This window comes from Amblyomma mixtum, chromosome 6 (genome assembly GCF_055824585.1).
Source record: "Amblyomma mixtum isolate Tamu chromosome 6, ASM5582458v1, whole genome shotgun sequence".
In the NCBI taxonomy this organism is placed as follows: Eukaryota; Metazoa; Arthropoda; class Arachnida; order Ixodida; family Ixodidae; genus Amblyomma; species Amblyomma mixtum.
Genome location: NC_143017.1, coordinates 15536025 through 15561628, shown reverse-complemented (window position 1 = coordinate 15561628; position 25604 = coordinate 15536025). Strand labels below are relative to the sequence as shown.

General features: G+C 47.8%; 1 protein-coding gene across 3 annotated transcripts in view; it reads right to left on the bottom strand.

The window, feature by feature from the left end:
* Positions 1 to 25604, bottom strand: part of LOC149338279 (cuticlin-4-like) — a 121176-nt gene that overhangs the window by 28611 nt on the left and 66961 nt on the right. For all 3 annotated transcript variants that reach the window (XM_089547591.1, XM_089547589.1, XM_089547592.1), the window contains exons 4-5: positions 15712 to 15899; positions 7271 to 7574 (exon numbers count right to left, since the gene is read on the bottom strand). In XM_089547591.1, coding sequence (XP_089403717.1) covers positions 7271 to 7574; positions 15712 to 15899 — 492 coding nt within the window. The remainder of the gene's footprint in view (positions 1 to 7270; positions 7575 to 15711; positions 15900 to 25604) is intronic.

The following is a 25604-nucleotide window of genomic DNA, read 5'->3' as shown; positions in this document are numbered from 1 at the left end:
GACAAATTCAGCATTCTCTGAGCATGCGCACGCATTAGAATCGTCATGGTGCACAAAGTTCTAGAGAGAAGCCAAAGGGGTCATTACTTGAAAGAAGCAACTCTTTGAGCACCGCCACACAAAACAAACTCAATACACAGCCTTTCAAGCTGAATACACAACCTTTCCTGAATTATGGTTAATTATGGAACTATGGAAATTTCGACCACAGGTGGTCGAAATTTCTGGAGCCCTTCACTATGGCGTCCCTCAGAGCCTGAGTTGCTTTGGGACGTTAAACCCCAGTAAACCAAACCAAACTACTTTCATGCTCATGTTTAATCTTCTGCTTGAGGCGCTGAGCAAGAGACAAGAGTAAATAACCAGAATGTCGCGAACCTAGACAAACCACCCATTTACTGGGCAATTGAACGCCATGGAGTGCACACATAATTTGTTCAAAGCATCTGTTAAGAAAAATTTGACAATAGCTGTTTTCAGAAGCTTTGCGTGCACAGATGAAAGCGGTAAATACGGCCTTATTGCTCACGGCTCGGACGGCTCGGACAACCAGCTTGTGTGCTTGCCCGGGAATGAAATCCTCAGGTAGAAAAAGAACCACAATGACGCGTTGTAGGACACTTCTTTGGTAGTCAAACGCGGTTTGATTCTCCAGCTCAATAATTGAGTGAATTTTCATCCTCCTTCATGATCAGCAAACAGGTCGTCATGGGCAAGTAGATAAACGCCAACGAATCTCAATATCGTGGCAGCAGCAGCGCATCGAACGGAATGCGCAATCCGTTCTGCATTACCGTACAGACCTGGGCAGTCTTCTTCCCATTTCGCCATCACTTGGTTGCAATGAAGGAGGACCTGCTGCTGCAGCGCCAATGTTAATCCCCAAATGTGGGGAATATTGGTAATAAAGGAGTAAATATTCGTTAGCATCCACGCAGGCGCAGCCATGCGGCTAGAAAAGAAAGCTATAAAAATCTACGAGAAGTTCATGGTTGAAGTTCAGGTTAGCTAATCGAGACGGCTTGCAAATGGTAGGGGCTGGAGCAGATTCGTCAGCAACTCGATGTGGAATACAACGGTTTCACATGCTGTGGAAGAAAAAAAAAAGAGAGCGGTCATTGTAAAATAATTGTGAGGTTCTTAAATTACCGTGAAAAAACTCCGTATTGATGCCAGGTCTAAAACTCGTGGGCTCTGAAACATAGGATACAGAGAACTTTTCTATGAGCGTTCGTCACATAAGAAAAAAAAATCATCAGGGAGCACAGCAAATAAAACATTGAAGGGTGACAAGGAAAAATAAGTGTTTGATAAAATAAGTGGGAACAGTACCTTATTTGCTTGCACAATGCCGAGAACAAATGGCACAAGGTTGCGAAGAATAAGTGACAGAAAATAAAAGGAGGCTGCTGTCGGGACTTCAGTGCAAACTTTCGCAGTGTTAACAAAGTAGTTCAGTTGGAAGGTATCTGCATGACGCTTGCGTCACGGCGCTCACAGAAACGTGGTCAAGTGACGATATATACGACAGGAAACTTGTCTCAAACAACTACAATGTATTCAGAAGAGATTTTGACCGAAGAACTGGGAGAGCGGCTATGGTGTTTAAAGATTCTTTCCAACTCTCGAGATTATCGACGTCACTCTAGTCGACGGACTTTTTCATATATTTACGGAACTAAAATCAAGTATACCCTTGAAGTTGTTAATAGACATCCTCACTCTTCTGTTGCTATCTTGCACCATGTCAAAGAATGCATTCATTGCTATGTAAAGTGAATAGACGGCTGAGTCATGGCCGGTGATTTTAATTTTCCGAACATTGATTGGTTACCTTTTTCTTCCTACTCCTTAATGCTAATGAAAGGAAAATAATGAATCTCATTTTTATTTTCATCTCATACACCTTGCTAATCAGCCTTTAGGAATGCAGCACGATTCAACGTTCATAGTATTTCTCAATTTCAAATTGGCAGCCTTTTCAGCAACGTCTCTTGTGATATTGACACTCGTAACTAAAACCACCAGGCAGTATTACTGCCTATCTGGTTCCTTGTGGGCGCGAGTCAGCCCATTGAATTTTTTTTGGGAACCATCTTCGCTGTCGTCGAGACTGTCGTCACTACTACGTGACAATATGCAATGCTTTCCTAAATTGTCACGGACAGAAAACGAATTCATTATTGACATTCTTGATGTCCGTTGTGCCAATTTGATAGGAAATCCATGCAGTATTAATCTACTAGAACATGTGGAACTAATTGTCCATGAAGATATCTATAGCGGATGCTCAGGTGTTATAGTCCTCGATAAAGTCAAGAATAAAACTCTATAACGAAAAGGGGTCAGGCAGGTAGACACGACCTTGGCAATGCTATTTACCGCCTATTTACAGAAGGTAAGTTAAAAATTGCATTGGGAACAGTAGGGGATAAGATTTAATAGGGAATACCGAAGAAATCTGCGATCAGCTGATGATACTGCTTTGATAAGATACTGTGGAGATGAAGTATTAAAGGACAGTAATAAAAGTACTAAAATATAGTGCGATAGAGTAGGTGAGCAAGATTTATCGCCTGACCGGCTTGTTTTGCATTCTTGGCGCATTAGTTTGGTGTTTGTGCAAAAGGCTTTAACTGTTAATCCATGCTTGCATGTTTTAACTACGGCATATTGCATTTCTTAATGTTAATTTCATCCATAGTTGTTTTAATGTGTTCCTGTATAGTATTTAAGTGCTTTTATATTACTATTGTAATTAGATCATTGCATTTCGTGCGTGACGTTCACCCTTATGTAAGGCCTACATGGGCCTTTACGGTAAGCAAATGAAAAAAATGAAAAAGTGCAAAATATGATTAATGAGTCACATAGGCAGAGGAGCACTGTGGGTCTAAAGTTTAATATGCAGAAAATCAAACCAAAGCGATGTTCAACAGTCTCGTAAGGACCGAGCAGTTTAATTGGTAGCGTGGTGCTGGAAGTGGTAACGGGATACGTCTACTTAGGGCAAGTAGTGACTGCAGATCGCGATCGCGAGAGTGAAATAACCAGAAGAATAAGAGTGGTGGGGAGCGCATATGCAGGTTGTCTCAGATGATGAATGCCAGGTTACCAATAATTCTCAGAAGAAAAGTATATAGCAGCTGTATCTTACTGGTGCTCACTTATAAGGCATAAACGTGGAATATAACGGAAAGGGTTAGGCCTAAGTGCACCACAGCAAGCTATAGAAAGAAAAATTAAAAAAATTATAGGTGTAACTTAAGAGGCAGGAAGACGGAAGAGTGGGTGAGGAAACAAACGCGGGTTAATGACATCCTAGTCGAAATCAAGAGGAAGAAATAGAAATGGGAAGGTGAGATTACCGATAGTTCTTAAGGGCAACAAACTAAATTCCAAAGGAAGGGAAATGTAGCAGGGGGCGGCAGAATGTTAGGTAAGCGGAGGAGATTATGAAGCTCGCGGGGATACGGTGGCCGCAGCTGTACCAGGACAGGGTTAAGTGGAGAGATAAGGGAGAGGCTTTTGTCCTGCAGTGAGAGTAGTCAGGCTGATGTTTGTGATGATCAACGTAGCCGCAATCCTTGGATTAGTAGAGACACGTTGCACAGTTGGACACGAAATCCAATCTGTCTAAGATTGGGCAGGAAACTGCGCAATCTCCGTTTCACCTTTGGGCGCCTTCATTCACGTTGCTTCGCTTCAGTCAGAATGGACCAAATAGCCCCGCAAAAAGCTCTGGTTGAAAGTTTTTAAGAGATTTCAATGTGTACGAGATGACTATATAGCCTGTGTTGCCTTAATGACCGCTTGAAAACTGCTTTCACTGCCGGCAATGGTCGTCCAGTTTCTCTCTATCCTATCCATGGTATAGCCATGAATGAAAATGGAGTGTTTATTTGCTTGTTAAATCTTGGTATAGGGGCATCGCCAGGCCCAGATTATATCTCAAATGTTTTGTCTGAAGCAGCACTCGGAATAGTTTTCCAGGTATTTGTGGGTGATATCGAAGAGGTTCCTGAAGGATGGAACTCCACGGAATAGGCTGGCTGCTCTTATATAATGGGAAAAATTTAGCACCGATACCCTTTATTTCCGCAGCACGCAAGATCCTACAACACATTCTTCACAAGCATGTGCGCGCCTTACATTTACCAACATACCTTATTATCAAAGGTTCATTATGGCTGTGGAAAATGGTGTTGGACTTGTTCATTGCTAGTATTTAATTATTTATTCATTTACTTGCCCTCAGGGCCGAAGCATTGCAGAGAATAGTGGGGGGACAAAATATTAGTGCAAAATAAAAAATAACATACAAATCATGGCAAGGCACAGTAACTCCAAATTATACGATGTTTGCTGAAGCACATTTGAATCGGATGTTATCACAAACGAAGGCAATGTCGGAAGGAAGGCGATTCGAACCTTGTCAAGCTCAAAATATTAGTGCACAATTAAAAATAACAGAGAAATCATGGTAAGGCACAGCAACTCCGATTTATACGATGTTAGCTGAAGCACATTTGAATTGGGTGTTATCATAAATGGAGGCAATGTCGGAGGGAAGGCGATTCCAACCTTGTAAAGTTCAAGGTAAAAAAGATTAAACAAAGGTCCTAGTTTGACATGGCACGACATCAGCCTTAAAAGGATGGTCAACACAGTCGGATATATATTGAGGCTGGAGAATGCACTCATTATGGATGGTTGGGAGAGAAAGTGTACGTACAGCAGTCTGGCGTCTGCATTGGCTCCCGAGTGGCCCCAGTTTTGAGCGACGTATATTTTGGAAAAGCAGACAAAGAGTAAGAAAAGACGTTCCATGACAAGGTCATCAGGGTGCAGAGATATCTCAATGATTCCCTTATTTTCATGCCTGTCCGGGATCCTAGATGACGCAACTAGTGTCCAAGTCACCAGCCTGTTCGACGAGTGCTCACGTGGACGGAAATTTACAGCTGAGCGACCAAAAAAAGGATGCGTCATGTTTTTTATATCACGATCATGTTCTCGGAAGGACCTGTATGCTGGGAATATTGCCCCAGGTCGGCCAAATCAATTCTGAGCTATGACTCAAGGCATTCAAGGCTAGTTAAGCAAGTAGACGCAGCCGCATGTCTGAAAGCGTCACTTCAAAAGTCGTGCCCATACAGGATGTAGGCGGCCCTACTCTTGCAGGTTGACCGTCTGAAGGAAGCCGGTCTTCCGGAAATGACCATAGCGCAAATTTGTGAAAGTTTCGCCAAGAAGGTTTAGAAAAATACTCGGCCAGAGAACTGCAATGAAACGCAGAAAAAGACGGTGGCCATCTCGTACGCTCACGGTGTTTCCCACCGTTTAGAGAAGATTGGTGACAGGTACGCGTTCAGAGTCGTTTTCAAAGGAGAAAGCAAACTCAAAAGCATTTGCCCGGTTGTCAGCAAGCGGGTGAACGGGATAGCTAACATCATTAGAAGTGGATTCAGTTCTTGGCATGAGAGAGAGAGAGGGAAAGGCAGGGATGTTAACCAGAAAGGATTCCGGTTGGCTACCCTGCACAGGGGAAGGGAATGAGGGGAATTAAAGAGGAAAGAGAGAAGTAACGGGAAATAATCACAGTCTGTCCATCAAGGCAGTCGCTTTCAAAAAGCGAAAGAGTGCCTTGTAAGCCTTGATGGCAGTTGACTGTTGTGGCCACGGACCGAGGGTCTTGGCCTCTGTGAAAGGGCGAGGGTCCAGGCGGTCCAAGGCATGAAGAGGCTTTTTTGTCATATAGGTCGGTAGTAGTACTTATATTCCTCTGTCCTGTAATACGGAGCAGTCGTTTAGGATCTGTACACCGAAGCCAACATAACCAAACTTGAAAGTTATCACAGAAAATCAGTTAGATTCATTTATAATTCATATAGCTGAAAACATCACCGAGCCTTCTTTTAGATAGAGCATAACTAGAAACACTGCAGGATAGTAGACGCCGTCAAAGACTAAAATGCATGCACTTAATCTACCATGAGAATTGAAACTAAAGAGAGAGCAGTGCATCCAAGATGTCTATCGACGCTCAACACGATCACACCATTCTAAAAATTAAGAGACAGGACTTGCAAGACTGATGGTTTTAAAAATTCTTCCCACGAACCGTTCGAGAATGGAATAGTCTGAGCCGCGCTGTCATGGAATGTCCAATACTAGAGTCTTTTTGAAAATGTTTTGAGATAATTTTTAGTAATAAACCTGGTTTTTTCTTGTCATTGCTTGCCAACGTGCATCTTATGTGGCACCCACTCCTGCCAAGGGTCTTTGTTCAAAGGCTCTCAGCAGTACTCAAATAAATAAATAAATATATTATACAGAAGTGGCGCTGTGTAAACACACGCCTAAAAGAACACCAGGATTCCCATGGAAAACCGGCTAGCTCGAGTCCAGCCCTGCACTGCCGAGACTGCCGCCGCTGCCAGCCAGATTTGAAGGGTACGCGGTACTACTGCACTCTAGCCGTAGTAGCGAAATGTGGCGGAAGCATTTTTTATTCTAAATGAAAGGAAATTTTTTTTAGCGAAACCCTCAGTGAGCCTGTATAAAACGGAGTTTGCCTTTCTGCGCTATATGCTCGCACGGCATTACTTCTGCACGCGTTGTGGTCATGTACTTGGACGTACCTTTCCAGCTGTTGTGTGAAGGACGAGGACACGTGTGCTTCACAAGGCTATATCCGGTAAGCATTTTATTTTTATTTTTACGTTCTGGGACTGGCTGCGCATGCATGCTTTTACCTTATATATATATATATATATATATATATATATATATATATATATATATATATATATATATAGTGTATTCTGAATAAAGAAATCAGTCGTTAGTGAGTGCTGTGTTTATCTCACCTCTTCTCGTCCGTCGTCATTCTGTTTTTTTTTCTATATGGCAACTTATAACCGACTCGGCCAGCTTTCCGTACCCCATAACTATGTCCAGTCATGCCGAAGACAGATGGAAAGATGCTGTGTGGACGGGGAACCGGAAATGTGTAGAGTAACCATAGTGTGCACTATTCAGATGGACGAATTCATGCCAAGGTGCACAAAAAGCAGGAATTTGACTGGGGGAAAGGACTTAATCCTCGAAAGCGCGGAAATGACGCTTTTTGCAAAGATATATATTGCAGTTGCTAAACTAAGCCCGTGTACCCAACTGCCCCAGAAACCACTACATTGGAAAGTTGAGCTGGCCATGATGAACAGCGTCATGCAGACACTCAAGTTGGAACATATGGGCTACTCACCCTTGTGTCGTATCTTGATGAGCATAGTCATGGGATCACCCACATTCACGTGACCCGAGACCGGCTCGACGAGCGGCATACTCCCGCGGAGAATGTCCATCCAGCTCTCCACCTCAGCCAGCGTGGGGGCTGCGGCGGAACCTTGAGACCAGTTCCGAGCCGGGGGTTGCGGATCGCGGCCCAGGCTGCCCGACACGAGCAGGGTGTCGCGCGAGCAGCGCACTCGCAGCGCCCGGTCACCGGCCTGCTGCACGTGCCGGTCCAGCTGCACGTACAGCTCGGCCTCGTACACCAGGCCACCGTCCTGCGTCATGGATGGATGGATGGATAGGAGCGCCCCCTTTGAAACGGGGTGGTAGCAATTGCCACCATGCTCATCTTTTCTTTCTTTATATTTTTTTTTACTGTGTTGTCAGTTCTCATTAAGATTCGCCATCATCTTTACCTACGGTTTCCTACAATTCCAACCTTTGTGGGGACGCCTTCGTCCCCTGCGTTCACTTTCCCGCATTGCACCCCCTACTGTAGTTAGCTCCTCCGCAAAGCTCTCCCTTTAGTTTGGTTACTCTAGCTAACAGGGGAGGCCGCTAGCGTCGCAGCAACAGCAGCGCCACGGATGGCGTGTTTTGCCGCTCGCGCGCGGGGGAATGCTCTCTCTCTTCTCCCTGGGCCCGGGAAGCGTGTTGGACGTTCACGCGCAAAGCTCCGCTCTTCGCCGCGGGCGTCCTCGCGTGGAAACGAGTTCCCCTCAGCTCGTCCCGTCCGGCCTCGAAGATATTCCCTTTGCCCTGGCGTGGGCGAACGTTCGCTCGTAGCCGTGCTGGTGAGTCGGACATTCTCGATTCCTCAGTGTATTTGTTGCTAGCTGGCGTTATTGTTGTTATAGCAATAAATGCCTTGTTTGTGTCAGCCAATGTGTCGTTCCTTTGTTCCCGTAGAGCACGGCCCGCCGTGGTCGGCGTGCGCTCGGTAGCGCTCGCGACCACGGGGTGGGGTCCGCGCGGCTTTGAACTGTGTAAGCCGCGGTTAAACGGGGAGAACGGATTTATATCTCCCCTATTTTCAACCCCACATCTGGTGCCCAACGTGGGGCCTGCTCTTGGAACATTGGACGACTGTCAGTTCGGTTCGAGGAACGCTCTTTGTTCGGACTTGACAAGTGGTAGGCCCAGTGTGAATTTTGATCGCTAGGGCCTGCGGCATGCTTTCTTGAGTGCGAGGTGTATTGCGCTGCAGCATGTTTGAACTTTTCGACACGCTCAGCATGTTTTTTTGTGAAGTTTTCTTCCTGGAGTTGCTTCAAGAACCACTTGGTCCGCACCGAGGGAGCGCGAGGCCTAGCGCCCGCGGAGTTGCCGAGCCCGAAACGAGTGAGTGCGGAAGCCGCGTGGGTGGTCCGAGTTTTCTGTATATATTTTCTCGCTGTCTCTTTTTCGACTCTGGGAGTCGCGGCTCCCGGAGCCGGGTGGCCTGGGGCCACGGGTGCCGATACGAGCTCGCTGGTATTGCAGCTCGGCACCGGGCGCTCCGACACCGTCCGATACGGTGGGCGCCGATCACTCAGAAGCTGCTTCGTGCAGTGAGTGGGGTAGGACCATCCCACAACGCTGATGTCTCCTCGCGGCTGCGCGCACGAAACCCATTTCGGGTCTTTCTTTTGTTAGGGGTCGTCGACTGTCACTATGGTAGTGAGGCCTAAGGCTATTCATAGCTGCCTGCACCTTGTCAAAAGTGACACGGCCACCGGACCGTGGTGTTGAGAGGGGGCGCACTTTGCTGGCCGCCCGTTTTTTTTAACCTCGCATGAACCGAGCATTCTCGTTCAACTCAAGAAAGGGCTTTGTTCACTCGAACTTTGCCTTGCACAGCCGCCCGACACGTTTTGCTAGCGAGTTGAGCATTGAGCCAAGGGGCCCTTGTGTACGCCGTTTCCCCTCCCGTGACCTACGTTAAAGGCATGCGGAGTGTGTTTCGGAAATTTTACAGATCTGGAGCCACTGCGGCTTGCTGTCCTGTGCACATCGTCTCGCTGCCGCCTGCTGCGACGGAGCGGCCTGTATCCTGTTCGCCGCATCCATCCGGGGCAGCCGTGGCGAGACCCGACAGCAGCCACGTCCGGCTGCTGTTACCTTGGCGACTACTGCGGAATCTTGGCCTGCAGTGGTCAACCGGCCCTCCTCTTCGCGGGCCTGCGGGCACATAGTCCGCGGGCCATGCGAGTCGTCCCAGCGGAGACCTTCACTCCGCCTTCGGAATACCGCGGAAGACTGCGTGCATGCTGTCGGCGTGACCTCCGCTGCAAGACCTGCCTCAAGTGCATGAAGACCAGGAGACTCTTCCATAGCATGCAACTTGCAGGCGCGGGGGTCTATTTAAGGTTGGGGGGATGTGGGGACGCCTTCGTCCCCTGCGTTCACTTTCCCGCATTGCACCCCCTACTGTAGTTAGCTCCTCCGCAAAGCTCTCCCTTTAGTTTGGTTACCCTAGCTAACAGGGGAGGGCGCTCGCGTCGCAGCGACAGCAGCGCCACGGATGGCGTGTTTTGCCGCTCGCGCGCGGGGGAATGCTCTCTCTTCTCCCTGGGCCCGGGAAGCGTGTTGGACGTTCACGCGCAAAGCTCCGCTCTTCGCTGCGGGCGTCCTCGTGTGGAAACGAGTTCCCCTCAGCTCGTCCCGTCCGGCCTCGGAGATATTCCCTTTGCCCTGGCGTGGGCGAACGTTCGCTCGTAGCCGTGCTGGTGAGTCGGACATTCTCGATTCCTCAGTGTATTTTGTTGCAAGCTGGCGTTATTGTTGTTATAGCAATAAATGCCTTGTTTGTGTCAGCCAATGTGTCGTTCCTTTGTTCCCGTAGAGCACGGCCCGCCGTGGTCGGCGTGCGCTCGGTAGCGCTCGCGACCACGGGGTGGGGTCCGCGCGGCTTTGAACTGTGTCAGCCGCGGTTAAACGGGGAGAACGGATTTATATCTCCAGTATTTTCAACCCCACACCTAATGCCACATCTCTGCTTTTCAGCCACCAATCCTCCAATCGCTTTTTGCTAACTTCCACTGCAGATTTATTTACATGACCATTGTTATCTCCCGGCAGCGGCGGCGGAATTTCTTTGGAGGAGAAATTCTAGAGGCCCGTGTACTGTGCGATGTCAGTGCACGTTAAAGAACCCCAGGTGGTCGAAATTTCCGGAGCCCTTCACTAAGGTGTCTCTCACAGCCTTAGTCGCTTTGGGACGTTAAGCCCCATAAACCAAACCAAACCATTGTTATCTTTAAACCTTTGGGCCTCAGGAAGAGTGACTGTGCCTGCATCGACATCCGGATGGATACCATCACATTTGAGTATGAGTTGTTCAATTGTTTCCACAGATCTACCACACACTGCACATGTGTCATCTTCGTTAAATTTCATTTTGTAGCTGCGCGTTCTAAGACACCCTGACCTAGCTTCAAAAAGTAGGGCACTGCCTCTTGAGTGACGCAGTGACGCTCAGACGCCGCGCGGTAGCCGACAGCTGAAGTTGAGCAACTGAAGCATGCATTTCTTTAAAAAAATTATGGCAGTAATATTGAGTATGAAGTCTGTGGCCTGAACACGCCTCAAAATTTGAAATTCTACAGTGTGAAGACTATCCACAGGTGCCCAATATGGAGTGGTTCTTTTATAAAAATCATCTGCTAAGCACAGATATTAGTGCCGAGCGGCGCTACTACCAAAAAAAACTTATTAGTGTGAAAGCACTCATACCCTGTCCAATACTCACCAAGAATCTCGTCCGTTCGATTTTGCTAATGCCTACACCTAACGACGTGACGTCATGTTATGGTAAAAAGCACAAAACATAGATACCTCCATCTTTGGACCAGCCGATCCCGAGATTCAGCAGCCCCAAATTTTGAGCCACCCATTCTCGAAATTTGTCCCTGACGGATTTGGACCAAAATGGATATCCTGCGATAATTTACCGCATGATACGATCATGGCCTTCAATTTTGCCTCGGATTATCTTCAAAATGTGGCCCAACCATCCCCGAGTTTTCACCTTGTTCGATTTGGACTAAAACCGATCTCGAGTCATATCTGACCATACCCCACACGATGGGCGCACCTCCGAATTTTGCTCGGGCATCCCATCTCCTGTATTTGACCTTGGTCTATTTGGACCACAATTCATGTCCAACCGCAACTGACCATGCCCAAAACGGTGGCATGACATCCAAACTTGCCTGCGCCGTTTTCAAATTCGACCGGGCCGTTCCCGACAAGGTGCCCTGTACATTCGCACAAAGTTGAAACACTAACAATTTTCAGCAGCCCCTTGGAATTGGTGTGGTGTCTATAGCCGCCTTGCCTGGCGGTTTGGTTTCCGATGAACACTGCTAGACCTTGTGATATGGCAGTAGTATGTTCTATTTAGAAAATGCAAAAAGCGCTGTGTCCCCTCCTTAGTGTATTTGCTAGACTTTACGCCATGAGCTTAGCGCTGCTTGCGCCGCCTGTCGCCGCTCTTGCAAAGCAGCGACGGGGCTGCTTGCTGCCTACTTGTTCCTGCTATTCGGCGGCCATTTGCTTATCCGCCTCTCTCAGAAACTCTGCATACATGCATGTGCCACCATACGCAGGCTTTACGGATTCAAGTGATGATCGGAGAAGCACGATATATTAATCACAGAGACAGGTTAGGTTTAGCATTGGAAACCACGCTTTCCTTCCTCCGCAATTCGGGCCCGCTGTCTTGATCTGTCGTCTCCTCAGCTCCGTAATTTGACTAGGCTTTGTCTATTTTCATGGTGGAAAAAACAGCTCAAACTAAGACAGAAAACACTGAAAAATAAGGGAGACACTGCTAGCGCTTGTAGTGTCTCCCTTCTTTTTCTGTGTTTTCTGTCTTAGTTTGCGCTGTTTTTTCCACCATGAATTCAAACCAACTAGCCCAAATGTCCGCTCTGCTACAGTTAATTGTCTATTTTCAGCTGCGGCCGGCGGTCCTGGCTGTTCCTGCGGCCACCGCTAACGCTTCCTGCGGCCGGTCGGCGGTTTTTCGACCGTTCCTGCAGCTTGGCATTGTCCACCCATTGCCCTGCTGTAGTTGGCCGCGCTGCCTGCCCTCACCGGGAAAAGACTCGGTTTGTCCGGCCTGCGGCGCTGGGAGTGTCAGGTGGGCCGTTTCATTGCCCGAGTGTACGACAGGTCAACGTACTTACAAAGCGCAATTCTGAAGTTTATCAAGACGATCAACTAGAACTTGCCTCTGCACTTACATCCCAACCCTCCTGCTAATGCCTAAGCAGCGGCCGAGTGCCCCCCCCTAATTTGCAATAAAGGCTGTATTCATTTATTCCTCTCAGCAAAGGCAATTAACAACGTCTAAGAATATTGCAGTGTGCTAATTAAAATAAAATGTAGCTTATAGTTTAATGTGCATGGTCTTAGCCAGCTGGAAATCAATGTGAACTTTGAAATTATAGAACTGATAGGAATCTGTAGTGTAATCTGAGCTGGTTTTGTGGCTGACATCATCAAAAAACAGCCGGTACCTTTTCCTTTAATTCATGCCAAAGGAAGAATTTGCGCAATGAAAGAAATCCTGAGCCGCTGTCAGCATGCGTATGTCGAAGATTGCACAGCCCTGCATGGATCGATCGAACGAGATGTTCTGCCGCGATGGCGACGTGTGACAATTTTTTCACGTTCTTGAATTCGTTCATGGACGTCGCTGCCGGCCCCGTCAATCCAGATCCATAGCCATCGCACCCGATCGCGGTTTTACCTTCGAAGAAAACCTTAGCAGCTAAAATACGTTAATGCAACGGTCTTGCGGGAGCCACAATACGCGGAAGAAACTGTATGCATTTGCCACTGCACGTGCGCCATTATAGACGCAAGTAGCAAAAAAAAAATCAACTAGACACTTAAGCTCCGCCTTAAGGGTATGACGCAATAGCGTAATTGGTTAATTGCCGCATATGCAGTAGATCATTCTCTGCTTTACAGTCATAGATTCTTGGGAGTCCTCGTATCCCTCCTGGCACAGTGGTGCAGAGGTTACGCGATGCGCCACTGCTCCGTGATGGCGGTGCTCCAAGCCGTGCACCTTGAGCGACACAGGTTCATTTTCGCGAGCGACTAATCATTAATTTAACTGTCACCTCACACGGTGGAAAGCGTTTGTTCTCAACCCGGTGGTCAGGCGGCCCTCCTGCCTCCGCGGTTGCTCTCTTGGAACCACCTGCCATAGTCATCCTCGTGATTCTTCCCTCACAACGTCAACACGCCGACGCATGATTTTCTGGGTAACACAGCCTTCAATGCTATCGCGTTCAAATTGGAGGGCACACTTAAGCTCCACCTTAAGGTTTGGTTTGGTTTATTGGGGATTAACGTCCCAAAGAGACAGAGGCTATGAGAGACGCCGCAGTGAAGGGCTCCGGAAATTTAGACCACCTGGGGTTCATTAACGTGCACTGACATCGCACAGTACACTGGCCTCTAGAATTTCGACTTCATCGAAATTCAGCCGCCGCGGCCGGGATCGAACCCGCGTCCTTCGGGTCAGCAGCCGAGCACCGTAACCACTGACCCACCGAGGCGGCGCCCACCTTAAGGATATGACACGATAGCTTAATGGCGTAATGTCCGTTTGTGCAGAATTGGTCTATCTCTACTTAACATTCATAGAGGTTTCCACGCAGTCATACCTAATAATACTCCTCGAGCCGTGGTGCAGCGGCTAAGCGATGCACCACTGCCTTGCGATGGCAGGCGCTACCACGTGTGGGGCTTGGGCGGCATGCTGAGCAACCTCTAGCGACCAATCATTATTTCTACTGCCACCTGCCATGGTGCACCGTTTGCTCTGAATGAGGTAGGTAGCTTGTGATGACGCCACGAGTTTACTTAACCTAGGTGGCCCACCTGCCTCCCAGGTTGCTTCATTTGAGATTTTTCATAGGCTTTTGGCCCACGGTAAACGACTCCCCGTTTCTGCCCCACAGCTGTATCTTATCGGTGCTCATCTATGGGGCACAAGCGTGGAGGCTAACAAAGAGGGTTCAGCTTAAGTTAAGGACAACGCAGCGAGCTATGGAAAGGAAAAATGGTAGGTGTAACGTTAAGAGATCGGAAGAGGGCGGAGTGGGTGAGGGAACAAACGCGGATTAATGGTATCCTAGTTGAAATCAAGAGGAAGAAGTGGGCTGGGGCAGGGCATGTAATTCGAAGGCAAAATAACCGCTGGTCCTCAAGGGTAACGGAGTGGATTCCAAGAGAAGGCAAGCGTTGAGGGGCCGGCAGAAAGTTTGGCTGGCAGATGAGATTGAGAAATTTGCGGGAATACGGAGGCCGCAACTGGCGAAGCACAGGGTTAATTGTAGAGACATGGGAGAGGCCTTTGCCCTGCAGTGGGCGTAGTCAGGCTGATGATGATGATAACTATGAAACGACGGCGACGCCTGATTTTCTGTGACAGGAACTCCTTAATACTATCGCGTTAAACTATTCGTAATATATACAATACCCCTTCCACGCTGTGTCCGCATGCTGACTTAAATTGTGTGGTCTGCAAATTTGACGGATTCCGACTATAAAATTATCGTACAGCCACCCTGTGCACGAGTTTCGTATATACGATTCAGTGTGCTAGTCTACACGCTGTGTCGACGCGCATATACCTAAATATCTTCCCGCGGCTAAACGGTGGTCCATCACTAAAGGTGGCGGCAGAAAAAAAAATAAAACATGGATGACAGGACAAGCGCTTGCCCTGTCGTCCATGTTTCTACATCTTCATCCTTGTTTCTTTTGCGCTGCCACTTTCCATGATGGCGCACACGTATAGATTGCCTTTTCAGGGCAGGGAAGCTGTTCATATTGTGGTGGCGGTGGCAAGAGCGTTTATTGCCAATGACCCTAGGCCGGGGCTATTTGCTCGTTTGCTGTGACAACGCCTCCGTTGGCTGCGACCTCCTGCGTCTGCTCTTCTACGTTGGCGGCGGGTGGTGTGCCTTGCAATGCCGATACGCTTGGTATTCCGGCGTGCCATGTTCTGTGCGTGGGAGGGAGCTAAGAATTCGAGCCTTTGCTGTAACTATTAAATTTGACATGGACGTCGGGTGATAAACATACGCACGGCGTCGCTGCGAAAGAGCTGCGTGGTTTCCGGCGTCGCGGTGGACATGGCTTGCGCGCCGCATGCTGGCAGACGACTGCGGAGTGGTACGAGAACAAAGGGGGATACCGGCTCCGGCGGCAAGTCCGCAAGCTGTCGCGGTCAAGTAAGTCATGTGACCATGACGGTTTTTCTTATGAGAGCGGAAGCCGAGACCTGTCAGCCGGGAAATAGCTCGCTGTCACACCACGCGAATACATAGACCAACCTTACGGGGCAGTAATTGTGGTCAGGTCTCTTTTCTACTCTGCAGTGAGCGGCGGACGAGGCAAACATACCTGTAGCTCGACGAGGCGCATGCCGCACTCGCCCAGGGGCAGACTCAGCCTGAGCCGCTCCCTGCCGTTTCCCACTTGTCGGCAGCGTAGCGGATAGCCCCTGGCGTACACCAGGCCCCGGAAGCCTGGAGGGAGCCGGAGGGTGGCCGCCAGCTGGTTGCGGGTGCACGCCGCGGCCTCCACGCCAACTGCGCACAAAGCTTGTTGTGTGGAACCCAGCCATGGGACACGCGTTGCGAGTACGAGCAGCCCGCAAGCTTCCTTGCGACCCTATACGCCTCGATATTTATGCTTGATTGCTTGCAAGGAATCCGTGGATGCCTTTCTCTGATCCTCTGAACGAAGACCAACCAGTCATGCTTGTCGGACGCTGCTGGTGCCACGCTAAAGGGGCAGAATCGGTGCACAGAAACTACGATCGCCAAAACGAATACTGGTCTGTGCTGCGTGACATCGCTAAAAAAAATTCAGGTGGCACTTTGGTTCTTTAAAGCGCTGCAAGGCGAAAGCCTTTCCTGGCGCACTGTTTGGCATTGGCTGCTAGACTGTTCGTGCTGCACTAGTGCTTTATTTGACGGCACACATTGACTACACATTACAACTACACACTTCAACTGCCGACTTTGACTGCTTCTTTAGCACGACTCTCTCTCTGCTTCGATGAGTTCGGTTGTATCGATGGCTCTGTTCGCAGTAATGAGGTATGTGATGTGGTCACCCACGGACGCCTTACGCCCCCTGTCGGAGTGGACGACAACTACTTCATTAGTTGTCGTCTGCTCCTAAAGGGGGCGTCAGGCATCCGTGGGTCACCTCATGGAGGAAAAAAAAACTGAGGAAGGAGCATCCGGCGAGAACCTTGAAGCCTAGTCTTAACAAGTAAGGATATAGTAAAAAAAAAGAAAGTTTGTCCCCCTCTTAATTACACCACGTGATAGCGTGCGGTAACATCCAGCCCCGCTGCGCGCGCGCATGCGCGGAATAGCGCGGCAAACTGACTGTAGATCAATCTCCTTGCTGTAGATGCCCGCGCCGCGGGTCGCACATACGCGCGCTCTAAAACATACCAGAATCAAAACGTAACGGACTGACTCGGAGAGCAAAAACTGAGGGAGAAAACGGCCTCATAAACACTCGGCTTGCGAATGCTGGCCGCGTGACGTCACGCTCTCTCCTTAGCTCTTTTTTTCCTCCGTGGGTTACCTCATTACTGCGAATCCGCGCACTCTGACGTCGTAAGCACTTCGACCAACCGAAAAGCGTGCTTCTGTGGACAACCTTCTGTCGACAACGATGAGGCATTAAAGGCTTTCCCCTTAATACTTTCGATAGCTGGTCCTGCCTCTTATACTTGTGGATAAAGACAGCGGATTCACTCTACAGATGTACGACCCGTTCGGAGAAACGTCCGTGCTTGCCCAAGAAGAAACACAACCTGTCCTGGCCGTGGCGCTCCGCGATCAAGATGCTTTGCCTCGTTATCATTTCCCGCAACGAGAGTTCCCGTCCTCATGTGGCAACAAGATCGTCAGGTATATTGATAAACCATTTCGTGAACGGTTTTATGGTGTTGGTGGGACAGACAAAATTTCGAGCGAATTCCTTCCAGTTCTTCTTTTTCTCTGGTTTTTCCAAATATGTATCCTCTCCAACGTTCGCAGTTAAGCATCCTTGTACAGGCGACTTTCCGGTGATTTTTTTTTAGGCTGGCGTTGAATGATTTACTAAGTGACCATCACTGGAAGTGTGATCAGACATAGTTGTATTGAAGCCTAAAATCTGAGCAGTTTTCTAACTGTAAGCAAGCATGGACCAATGATTTAGTAATATTTGCTGGGAGGCTAGTTGGTGCATATTTTGTAAAACAACTTAGCCAAAACAGACAGCTCACAGTAAAAGACGGGACAATCGCGACTTGCAGCTGTGGGTTCACAGCGAAGGCTAGTCAATATGAGACACGGAATCGAGACGAAGAGAAGGAGGCATACATGCGCGCGAGGGGTATGCAGTTCGGAGCAGAAATGGTAGCCAGACATGAGTCTCACCACATTTCATGTAAAAACGCACTTTCATTATTATAAATCGCAAGTGACGGGGTGCTTATCCAATCGCTACTGTTTCCTTTCATATGGAGTGGCTAGACCAGCTAAATGGCTGTTTTGTCCTTACTCCTCTTTAAGATTTGGTTTCCTCCAGCTTCGCTTCACACACGTTATCTTCTTCAACGCAGGGTTTACAGTCATGTGACAAATGAGATCCCGTGCCATTCCTTAAATTGCGCCTATGGTCTGTTAGTCGATCATTCATACAGCGGGCAGTTTAGCCGATAAGTTTTCCCGCACGTGAGGGGTGTGCAATACACGACACCTACAGCGCACTTCACAAACGAAAATGCAAGTTTCTTTTTACATTTTGTTTTGTTTGTATTGTTGGGGTTAGTTGTACAGCAAAAGGAAGCATGTTCTGGGGGGCGAAAGAACCACAGGTAGTCTGCCCTTTACTGCAATGTGCTTCAAATTATGCACTACCTTATGAGTATAGGGGATCACGACCGTTCTAATTTTTTGTTTGGTAAATTTGCCTTGAGTGCTTTTTCATTGCTTTCTTTCTTTTAAAGCTTTTTCACTAAGGCTTCTGCGACTGTGCACATGGTCGAAGTCGGGTACCCAGCTTGCTGCAGCTTCCGAACCGGAGCCTTTAAACTTTACTGCTCTTTATGACAGAATGACTTTTTCAGTGGCGCTTCCAGGCAAATTTGAGCAATCGCGCGCTTAACAGTTTTCAAATGGGCAGAATCATAGGGCAGTAATTCCTTTTGCGCGCGAGCACAATACATCCAGCAAATGCTTTCGTCATAAAGGGGGTTGTCAATATCTCAAAGTTGCAACCTATTGCCTTCGGCAAGCTCGAGGCTGCAGAACAAACAGTACCCAAGCAGTTTAAAACTTGATAAACCTACTTTTATTGTGTATGGGTAAGACGAGGGTGCCTGTTTCCTGCAAGTAATTAAAAATTTCTCTACATATGTAAAAGTGTTCATTTGTTTAGCCTCGGGAAAGCATGTGTGGAAGTTCCGCAAGGAATACTTAGCAGAAATACTTAGCACAGGAGCCGCACAAGAACCAACACAAATTCCTCTTTTTGGAACAAGCAGCCGGTCTTGAAATGTGACAACAGTACAAGATAAATAACACTCTGAAAACGCCGTGAAATTGGCGACACAAGCACCGGTATAGTTCTGGAAAGAAATGGCAGCATTCTTTTCAGTGCAGAGCAAGGCAGCGGCTAACGGCTCACTCGGCGGAATTGAGTAGAACAGGCCGACATTATCAACAGAAAAAATACGGCCTGCAGACGTGTTTTCCCTCAAGGATTAAACTACATCAAGGCAGTTGCCGACAGATAAAGGGTCTTCAGACTCTACATTATTGAGGTGTATCTGCAGGTAACGACTGACATGGCTCTGCCAAGCCCCTTTCTCGCTGACAATACATCTAAACGGCATCCTTTTCTCTGCCTTTTGGCGGTAAAAACATACTCAGAATGCTTCTTTTGTATTTGCAAATGTCTTTAGCAATCATTTATAAGCCAAATTTTTCGCACTAAGTAACCGTAGTAGCTTTTGGGTTTCCCAGTTTGACCGTAGTCTGGAAAAATCTTGTCCATAGCCGCTGCTCACACTCATGAGCCTAGAGCCCTTTGGGAATCTTCTCTTCTGAATAGCACAGACTGTAGTGAGAACAGCTCATTGAGGATGTTCTTTACAGCAAAAACTTATAAGCCGGAATGCCCACTTCGTGTTAATGTATCTGAATCGGCACTTGGCAAAAGTCGGTTTCCTTATATCTGAAGAACCATCTGAAAATGCTTCAAGTTGATGACCCATTTCTCATAAAGTGTTCCTTTGAAGTTGTTGATTTCCTTAAAGCTCGGAAGTGCGAGGGACTACAGGCTTTCTCCATTAACATTAACAATATTTATTATTCAATTCCGCAAGGCAAATTGCTTGAGTCCGTCGAAGGCTGCATAGATCGCCATGGTGCTATTGCTTTCCAGAATGCTTTGGGCATACTAGCAGCAGGCTTCCTTGATCTGTTGCCTTTGTACTTCTCCTCTACGTTTTGCACATGGGAAGAGCATATTTACTTACAAAAAATCAGGAATACCCTTAGGTTCATGTATCGCACCGATACTAACCGACATTTTTCTCGCTTCTATGGACAGGACGTTAGCCTCCACTCTTCCTTGCTCTTCCGTTTTGAGGATGTTTCGATACGTCGATCATCACCTGGTTTTGCAGATCCAAGGAACACGGGGGTTTTATTTATATTTATTTATTTTGTGGTGTTGATCAATGGACTATATTATTGATTATATTAACGCTTAAAGATAATTGATCAGAAAAGCAGAAGAAAAAACAACCACATGTCGTAGGTGGGAAGTTAACCCACGACCTATTACCTACTAAGTCCACGGTGTCCGCCGCATAGGAACGGTGGTGGCGCTCATGAACACTCTCAAGGTTAGGTCACTTGTAGACATAAATACCCCCGAAAGCAGAAGATTCGACAGGCGTCGCCGTAGCTGAGTTGGTAGAGCACCAGATGCGTAATTATGAGGTGTGGGTTCGGTTCCCACCGGCATCATGTGGTTGTTTTTTCTTCTGCTTTTCTAATCAGTTATCTTTAAGCGATAACATATTCTGTAATATTCTCCATTGATCAACACCACAAAATAAATAAATGTAAATAAAATCCCGCGTGTTCCTTGGTTTCTGTGGCTGTTAAATATATGCACTACAGCGCCAGGAGTGGTACGAGCTCTCTCAGGGATCTATGAATGGAGAGAATGAGCAATTGGGCATACATGGGCCTTAGCCCTTCATCGTTACCCTAACTTCAATCCTTGAACGATTATCCAAACACCGGAACCAAAGTGAGTACCGAAGAGGTAGCACGCCTAATTCGCATTTTGTCTAACAAGCAAATCGACCGTAATTTTTTTTTTTTCACCAAACGCCGCCTTCCTTCCATTTACAAGGTTTCGAGAGCTGCCAATAGAAATCGAAGACTTCCTCCATCGCGCCGAGGAACCCGCACAACAAGCTGCTGTTGACTTGGTCAGCTGGACTAACGTCACGCCCGCATCCAAACACGGATCAATGCGCGCATCTTCGACTGAGAGATCAAATGCATCAGCTGACGAATTCCTTGCGTTTGGAGCAGGCAGCGCAACAACAAGCCCTAGCTCTTAACAGGGGCTAGCGAAACTAGTTTCTTAACTGCCTAGAAGATGCTCGAGTGGATGCGGCCGTGCCTTACCTTTATTCGTTGGTTAAAAGCGCCTTAATCAAGTACAACATGGCAACATGCCCATCTGCTGTTCTAGAGAGGCTGTTTTCATTTGCTTCGCTTATAGCAAGGTCGAATATTGGGGCCTTTTGTACCCGGCGGCGAGAGAAAATGCTGTTTCTTGCCTTAAGTATAGGTCACATCGCAACTAGAGAGATTAAAAGATCTTTTAATTTTAGAGCGCAGCGCTTAGGCGCCCGTTCATGCAATCCGCGTTACCCGGGTCGTCCGGGTGTGTGTACTGGCAAGTTGTAGCTTGACTTTTTTAAGCCTTCGGTTGGCCAGGCGTCGAGTCACTGGAAGTAGGACGTGGACGTAAGAGAGAGCAGGATTCCTTGGCAACGGTTGACATTGCTCCGATTCTGCTGAATATGCCATGACTCATGAAGAGCCTCCTGCGCGGACGCGGCTCAGTGTACAGTACAATACTTCTCTCGCAGTCAATTTTGGGGTCGCATGCCTCGCAGTGCTAGCCACCGCGCTCCGTTCCCTGTTCATTTCTCTGGCAACCGCTTTCTGCAACTACATTCTTTCGACGAAGTGCTTGGTTTCGCCGATGTACGAAGGTGAGCACTTCGAGCTGGGGGTCATGTATACCCATGTAGGCTTTATGATTTTTCTTTCGCTGCCTTCTCGGTATCGGCACTTTGAAAACGCTTGCTTCCACAACAGTTTCACATAAATGAAAGGTATTACGAAATTGCAAGTGAAGAGGAAACTCCTTTTCTCATTTTTCAGTTCCGAAGAGGTTACAAGATGCCACATTTTGGAACTATTCTCCTAACGAACCAGGAAAAGAGAGAGAGATAAAGAGTAATGGGAAGGGAAAAACGGCGATCGGTATGGTTGCCACCTCATGTTCGCTGCCGATAATCACTGCTTCATTTCGACGCCGCTGGCCCGGCAAATGTGACAATTTAGGCAATCTCCTTGGGCGCTAAGGCATTGCCATGCGCTCTACTATGACTTCAATGAACAAAATCGCTTGCTTTGTTCAAATCACAAAGTCGTCTTAAATCACAGGAAAGGAAGCAACCGATTACAGCAGGCGAGCTTTTGTACTCATCGCTGTTCGTAACGTGACAAATATTCAGGGACCCCAATGGCCGTGCATATCCACCCGGTTCATTGTCTGTGCAGCTTTTCCATAATCATAGGGCAGAAATACATGAAGAAACTTTGGTCCATATTAAAACTGAGCCTACTTCGAGTTCTACAGTATTTGCCAAAAGTACCCAGTCTGTATCGTTTGCTTCTCACTCATAAAGTAGAGCCCTCACGGTTTCGCTAAAGTTCAAAAAGCTCTTTGAAGGTGAGGACAGGAGTTGTCCATACCATACAGAGATTTAGAGTTTGAGAGCTGGCTAATAGTTTTAATACACGGCTAAGAAGTAAACCATGCACCTTGGTTACTTCTGGAAAAGACCGTACATGTAAACATAAAGAGCCTTGGCTGTACTGCTACACACTTTTTTTCAGCCGCATGCAACAATAAATTTCTCACACACTTGCTTAGTGACCGCTGTGTGAGTTGGCTTCTCGGAGCGATGATGAAGCTTTTCATTTTGGCGCACACGAATTTAATATCAAGTCACCGTACACGGAACAGGAAGTGGAGTTCAGTAAATGCGCGTCACTGGCATCAAAAGGGAGTTCAATACTGCTAATCCGGTCTTTTGTATCCCTGAAGGTTCGCGTGAAGATACAGCGAACGAACGAGGAGACGGTCGGCGTCGAGAAAGCTGATGCGTCGCACACACATTGCCATATCGGCGCGGCTAAATGGCAGCCGCCATTGGTATGCTGCCTAGACAATGAATGTTCCACACGTATTGATGGCTTGAGTGAAACGTTCAATGGACCATGTTGCTGCCAACGTCGATGATGTCCAATCCCAATGTCACGGCAAGCGCGTAAAGCAACGAGCGATACGCTGGCTGCTGCGCGTAGGCCGACGCATCACACACCGCCATGTTGGCTCAGCTGAATCGAGCCGCCCTAGTTGGCTCAACTGAGCTTACCCTCTCGCGTACTGGCGGCACAGGCGAGGCAACACCAGGCGTCTCGCGTACACGCTGGCGCCTTGGGCAGCTTAGTCTGTGCAGCTCATTGCTGCGCAAGGCGGCAGCAATCCGGTGTTTTCATCATGGCACACGTGCGTGAAGCAGCAAGAGTAAAAGCCAGAAGCAACCAAGCAGCGCCGAGGGAGCCGGCGTTGTCACCTGCAACCGCAGCGAACCAGCAGCTACCACCAGGTGGCCGGCAGACTCTAAGGAGTTATGACAGAGTTCTAAGGGTCTGACAAAGTACTTAAGCCAACGTGCTCCAGCTTGGAAAAGGAGTAAAATCACATGAATGCTTTATTTTACCCCTTGATTTCGTGACGGAAGAAAAAAAGGGGGATTTGTTCATTTTCGCCGCTTTAATACTAGTCGCCCCTCTTCTTGGCCGATCCCCCTCTGTGGGTATGCGCCATCCTTTGAGGTGAACAACAACAACAACAATACTGGTCGCACTATTTCATGATATGGAGCTTAAAAGCGGACGTAGCCATTTATACTCCTCTTCTGGCAAATCATGTTTACAGTATGCCATCCTGCAGCTGCTATCCAATTCCGTGGCTGCCACGACGAGCGGTCCGTGGTCTGCCTCCTTCCGGCACCTCTGTGTTCCTGCTAAGCTGCAACCTGCATCGCTTATCCTCACGTGCTAGTTGGCCCGTCGAAGGACCGCTGGTGTGTACGCCACCCTCCGTGTAGCACGAACCTCAGGGCGCTCGTTTTAGGGGTTACCGAGCTCCCTCAAACTCCTCCTCAGTCTGTTCGGACGGCGGTTTCGCAGGCTGCTGCCGTGTTGTGCGGCGACTGCGGCGGCGGTGCGAAGGTTCTGCTGTGCGCGCCGGAGGAGGCAGTGTGTGGAGAAGTTTCCACTGGCCGGCGCCACGATTACACCAATATGATGTCGCTACCACGACATCCCAACTGATAATACTTGTGCCGCGTCTCGTCTTCACAATGGCCACCACGTGCAGAGTCCCTGTCCTGTGCCCATCTGTCTCCCTCGATTATGTCGCCTGAAGCCTAGAGTGCAACCTCAACCCTGGTTTGATTCTTCCTCCATCCCCGTGAGCGTCGGAAATGCGTCACTGTACTCTGTCACTGTAATGGGTACTGCAGTTAATTTAAAATGTATCATGTGCAATGCAACAAAACTTTTGCACAGTATTACTCCAGCTTTTGCTTAAAGGCTTCCAGACTGCAGCAGGTTCAAGAAAAGCTCCAACGAGAGCACATGAGCCAAAAGTATGCCTTCCTAAGTAGAAAAACGTCCCATAATTCTTTATTAAGAGCTAAAGATCTGTAAAATTCATTTTAAGGGCTGTTTTTAAGACTCCATTGGGCGTGGAAAACATTCTCTCAGCGCCCCTTGCCAGTTCCTTGAAGAAAATTATAAATATTCCCATATCCAGCCTAATAAAACGTAACTGAGCGGGCAAGAATTATTTATTTTGTTTTGACAGAGTAAAGGACATTTTCGTCAGGGAATGAGCTCGAGGACAAGCGAGTTCGTGCCATTCTGGACACCTTTTTGGCAGGCCATGTTTAGCATACTGTTGGTAGAGTTGATGAGCACTATTATTTCAGGGTTAAGTCGCGCAGCAAGCTTTCTTGCATCCTCTAACCTTATTCAGCCTGGTCTTATAATTGGCGAACACAGGTGGTTTCTTTTCCTGCCGCATCCTCTTTTTCCGTCCCGAATTTTCATTGCCTTCGCCTTCAACTCGTTTTGTGCTTCTTGTACAACAGCCATACAAGTTATATCGAATAAAATAGAGCTTGATTATTGCTTATTTTTTTTTCATATCGTGATGTCTCTAGTCTGTTGCGCTTTTTATTTCTTTTACCAACACCACATCGAAGTGTTTGTCGTCCTCACTCTGCGAACTTGCGCAACTCTTTTCAACACATGGCAAATGGATGCAGGGCTCTAGGTTGCGAAATCCAGTTTAGCGGCCCTTTCACTTCGTCGTCGTATTTATAGCCTCTGCCAATACCATAAATTTTTCAATAGTCCGCTGCGCTGCGCTCCCTACATTGCACCGCCAGCCGGCATATCCTACCACATTCGTCATCCTTTCCAAGTGTTCCACCCACGTGCCCGTACTGTTACCTGTGCCTCTTCTTTTTTTCACAGTGTTTCTGCGGACTGGAACGCCCTCTACAATGACATCGCTACCATCTCATGCCCATTCACATTCGCCGAAGCTGTTACCAACCTTTTTCAACATAACACTTGTTGAATTTACTGTTTTGTACCCACCCCTTATGTAATACTCCCAGTGTGTCTTTAAGGTACTAAAATGAAATGAATGAAATGAAATGAAATTGTTAACGAGGCCATCAACACTTTATTTAGGAGGACTAATTCACTCGATGGCAGGGAATTCATTTCCTGCGCTGAATTTATAAAATACCATGAAGGGACAAAACTTCCAATAACTGCATGGTTTATTATATCTGAGAAGCCAGTAAATGCACCGCT